Below are 4,816 nucleotides of genomic sequence, written 5' to 3'. Positions count from 1 at the left end.
CTTGAAAAATTTAAAGTACTACAGTTATGAGTGTTAACACTAACAGGTAGCCGAACTGATTAATTGTAGTAAAACAATATTGACTGAGGGAACATGTCTGATATGGGTAATAGCAGTACTAGTGGAATACCTGTGCCAAAGAAGGGAATGATGAGTTTTAAAGGTACACTGAGCATGACAGGAGCCATCAGCTCCTAAGTCTTTCACGATCTCTACTCCTCTATTCATCTATTAAGCTTTCATGCTCTTCTACCTAAACATGCTTTTCCTCAGAGGTATTATTAAAGACCCATTAAAACAAACATTTTAATAAATTGTTTAATTATAGTTTCAAAAATTTTTGTTATATTTCTCATCATATGTGTATAAACGTGATATTTAAGCTGTTATGTATTAAATAGGCTTTTATAGCTTCTGTAGACTAGTCTTGGGAACTTCACCATCAGTCTTAGCAATGTACCTAGAGGAAAAAGAAATTAGGTGTTCCAAACAACTATCATATGAGGAACATTTCAAATAAAAACAATATATAAATATGGAACTGTCTATACTCAAGCTATAATTATATTTCATAAAGTTTCCCTACAACTTTTGAAATCTTGCAATTTTGTACTTATATACATGTGTGTATGTATATGTATATTGCTAGTAACATCCCTGATTAAACCACTAATGATAAACCTCAAAGTTAATTAACAACAAACTATGATGTCCTGGTGGTAGCTAATGGTTTGATGGAAAACAAGGAATAAGGGATCCCCTTTTTCTCATACCTTAAAATATCACAACTTGTGACAAATTCCTCATCTTATGACATCTTAAGTATGTACATTTAACAAAGTACATACATCTAGCTATAGCTTTCCCCACATTTATTACTCTCCTCTGTGAAGTTGCTGATGTCTAATAAGGGCTGAACTACGGCTGAAGGCTTTCCCACATTCACTGCATTTATAAGGTTTCTCACCAATATGAATTCTCTGATGTTGTGTAAGATGTGAGTGGTTGCGAAAGTCTTTCCCACATTCATTACATTTATAAGGTTTCTCTCCAGTATGAATTCTCTGATGTTCAGAAAGGGAGGAACTGTGACTGAAGGCCTTTCCGCATTCTTTACATTTAAAGGGTTTTTCTCCAGTATGAATTCTTTGATGTTGAGTAAGGCACGCACTCTGATTGAAGGCCTTCCCACACTGATTACATTTATATGGTTTCTCTCCAGTATGAATTCTCTGATGTTGAGCAAGATGTGAATGATTGCGAAAATCTTTTCCACATGCATTACATTTATAAGGTTTCTCTCCAGTGTGAATTCTCTGGTGTTGGGTAAGGATTGAGCTGTGACTGAAGGCTTTTCCACAATCATTACATTTATATGGTTTCTCTCCAGTATGAATTCTCTGATGTTGAGTAAGTGCTGACTGTTTTTGGAAGGCTTTCTTACATTCATTACACTTAAAAGGTTTTTCTCCAGTATGAATTCTCTGGTGTTCAGTAAGGCATGTGATCTGATTAAATGCTTTCCCACATTCATTACAATGATAAGGTTTCTCTCCAGTATGAATTCTCTGATGCTGAACAAGGTGTGAGTGCTTTGGGAAGGTTTTCCCACATATAGTACATTCATAATCTCTTTCTCCAGTATGAATTCTTTGATGTTCAGTGAGAGATGAACTCTGAAAGAAGGCTTTCCCACATTCAATACATTTGTATGGTTTCTCTCCCGAATGGATTCTCTGATGGTGAGTAAGACGTGTCCTTTGACTGAAGGCTCTGTCACATTCACTACACTTATAGGGCTTCTCTCCAGTATGAACTCTCTGGTGTTGGGTAAGCTGTGAATGCTTACGAAAAGTTCTTTCACATTCATTACACTTAAATGGCTTTTCTCCAGTATGAATTCTCCGATGTTGTGTAAGGCATGTGTTCTGATTGAAGGCTTTCCCACATTCACCACATTTATAGGGCTTTTCTCCAGTATGAATTCTCTGATGTTGTGTAAGGCATGTGCTCTGACTGAAAGCTTTCCCACATTCATTACACCTATAGGGTTTCTCTCCAGTATGAATCCTCTGATGTTGAATGAGGAATGAGTTACGGCTAAAAGCTTTCTCACATATGTTACATTTATAAGGTCTCTCTCCAGTATGAATAATTTGATGTTGAGTGAGGAGTGAGCTCCGGCTAAAGGCCTTCCCACATTCAGTGCATTTAAAGGGTTTCTCTCCAGTATGAATAGTCTGATGCTGAGTAAGGGATGAGCTCTGAGTGAAGATTTTCCCACATTTATTACACTTACAAGGTTTTTTCTTTGTGGAAAGTTTCTGGTATTTATTTTGGTCTGAACTCTGTTTGGAGCTTTTTCCAGTGATACCAACTTTATAGGCTTTCTCTCCTATAAAAAATCTTGAATGGCTTTCAGAGTTTGAATTCAGAAAGTTTCTCCTATAATTATTATATTCATAGTTTCTCTCCTCAGTGGATGATTTCTTATGGGTAAATTTCATTTGCTTGAAACATCTCTCCTGTGAGAAGTATTTCTCTTGAGTTTCTCCTGTGAAATTTTCCTGTTTCCTTGATAGCCCGTCCTCAACATCTAATTCTTCTTCAAAACTAATATCCTGTGGAATAATTCCTATGAACTGTTCCCTTGAATCTACTGAATGTAATTCAGAAATAGAATCTTTGGTTATATACTTAGTTTTCCATCCTGAAAGAAAGGAAAAACGCAAATATCCATAACCTCTTTGCTGACAGAAATTTTCTATAATGCAATAATAAATCTAATAGGAGTACATGGTTAGATAAGTCACAAATAATAGTGTAAGCAAAAACCAAAACAAAACAACATGCCCTCCCACCCTGATCTGCTGGGCTGTTGCTTCAAAGTTTCCCCTATCATTGCTCTGTACTCCCTCCACCTGGCCAAGTACCTCTTTGGACTTCTTTTTCTTCAACTCCCTGGAGATCCAGAATCCAGGGCTCCCCTCCTTTCTCCAACTGGGAAATCACTTCAGGTTTGGAAAATGGGATTCCTGCTTATAAGAAGGAATCAGAACATTTCTGTTCATGATGATTTTGAGGGAGTAACCAAGAATGCATATCCAGTTCCCTCTCAGGAAAAAAAAAGTCAAAGTGGCTTTGTTCATAATAATGCAATATGGGAATAGATTCTATGTCTAATAAGAAATGGTTGAATGAACTGATGCAGCAACACAATGGAGTATTATAGCACCACAAAAATAATTAATATAAACAAATATGGAGAAAATACTGCAAAAAGAATACACATACACGCTGATTAGAGTAAAAACAGCACAACTAGATAAGTACACCAACAAGTTGGAAGGAGACAATGGGTAAACTAGATGTTATTGTTATTCTGTTAAGGATTACCACAATAGGTAGTTTGAAATTTGGCGTTTTACGTACAACTTTGTTTCTAATTTTGCTAGACTTCTGGTTTATGTTGATATAAAAACAAAGGGAAAAAAGGGAAAGAGAAGAAATAAAAGAAAAAAATGCCAAGTGTCTGAGATTAAAACAATCAAAAGCGATTAGGAAGCTCTGATACCAAAACCTTGAGCCAAATCTCAGCTCAGCATACTTTAGAATTCCCCATAGCCATGAACATGGAAATAAAAACAACAAACAAAAAAATCCTAGGGAGAAGAAAAGACATAAGGCAAAACCATCTTACCCAAAGAGACTAGGTTCCTATAAGTCTCTAGCATCACATCTCTATATAAATCCTTTTGAACAGAATCCAACTGCCCCCATTCCTCCTGGGTGAAGTACACAGCCACGTCTCTGAATGCAACTGATTCTTGAATCACCCAAACAGTCCTGCTTCTCTTCACATGGTCCTAGGAGGAGAAAGAACTGGTAGCAACGTGGGAAGCAGACAAAATGTCTAATGTCATTCTGAGTGTTAAGGGCTCTGAACACATGCAAAAGTGTTCGTCTGATGTGTGTGAAGGATACAGTGCAAACTAGGATAATATGAGGAAAACTAAAGGAGAAAAAATGGATAAGGAACACTGAAGGGATTTAAGAGAGAGTAGTTCAAATAGTGTTGTGATTCTACAATGCACTGAAATGTACATCAGCTTAAGCAGGCTTAGTTATTAGTACTGATGTTCAATGAAAAATCAAATATTTGAGTGAGAAGTAAGTTAGTCTTCCAGTGATGTTATTATACTTGTCATTTAACCAGGGGCAGTATGATGGAATGGAAAGAACACTGGAAAAGGGAGTCAACAAAACTTGACTCTATCCCCACGTCTGTCATTAACTAGCTGTGTGACCATGAGCAAGTCATTTCTCTGGGCCGCGGTTATTGTCCTGTTTCACCTGGTCTGTTTTGGGGTTGGGGGTCTTCCAGAAGAAACTCAATGGTCTCCATCTTAGGATCACCCTGAGGATATGTATGGAAGCTGTAGATGGTACCAAAAGGAGAAAAGGCAAAAAATCTTGCCAACATAAGGAGTCTCAGGTCAAAACAGTCAGTGATCAGTCATATGTCCCAAAGCACAACAGAGTCTGACCATAAGCTAATAAACACCTAAGAAGAGTTTAGGTCAGACTTATATCCAGGTGCAATGTTACAAGGTGAAAGCCGGAAGGAAAACAGAGGACAGGGTCAAAAGTGGTTGGTACCCTTGTGGCTATCACAAGTGGGTGAACAAGGGGCTAGCCAAGTTGCCACCTCTTATGGTAAACAGGAGCTGCCACTCTGGGCCTCAGGACTTTTACTTCAGGGAGTTATAAACAGCTTACATTTCTCGAGCCCTCTGAAGGGCTTCCATCAAAACAA

General features: G+C 37.6%; 1 protein-coding gene across 9 annotated transcripts in view; it reads right to left on the bottom strand.

The window, feature by feature from the left end:
- The window catches only part of LOC140533046 (uncharacterized), a 49,288-nt gene that overhangs the window by 31,908 nt on the left and 12,564 nt on the right, over positions 1–4,816 (bottom strand). For 5 of the 9 annotated variants that reach the window (XR_011976781.1, XR_011976784.1, XR_011976783.1 and 2 more), the window contains exons 3-5: positions 3,701–3,866; positions 2,934–3,038; positions 968–2,710 (exon numbers count right to left, since the gene is read on the bottom strand). Coding sequence is in view for 5 of the 9 variants with exons in the window: in XM_072652372.1 (XP_072508473.1) it covers positions 968–2,710; positions 2,934–3,038; positions 3,701–3,866 (2,014 nt within the window). In the remaining 4 variants the exon portion in view is untranslated. Of the gene's footprint in view, positions 1–304; positions 2,711–2,933; positions 3,039–3,700; positions 3,867–4,816 lie in introns of those variants that run through there. The other 4 variants (XM_072652348.1, XM_072652358.1, XM_072652332.1 and 1 more) reach the window with 4 other exon arrangements.

This window comes from Notamacropus eugenii, chromosome 1, assembly GCF_028372415.1.
Source record: "Notamacropus eugenii isolate mMacEug1 chromosome 1, mMacEug1.pri_v2, whole genome shotgun sequence".
In the NCBI taxonomy this organism is placed as follows: domain Eukaryota; kingdom Metazoa; phylum Chordata; class Mammalia; order Diprotodontia; family Macropodidae; genus Notamacropus; species Notamacropus eugenii.
Note: the sequence above shows the minus strand (reverse complement) of the source record. Positions and strands in the feature narration are given on the sequence as shown.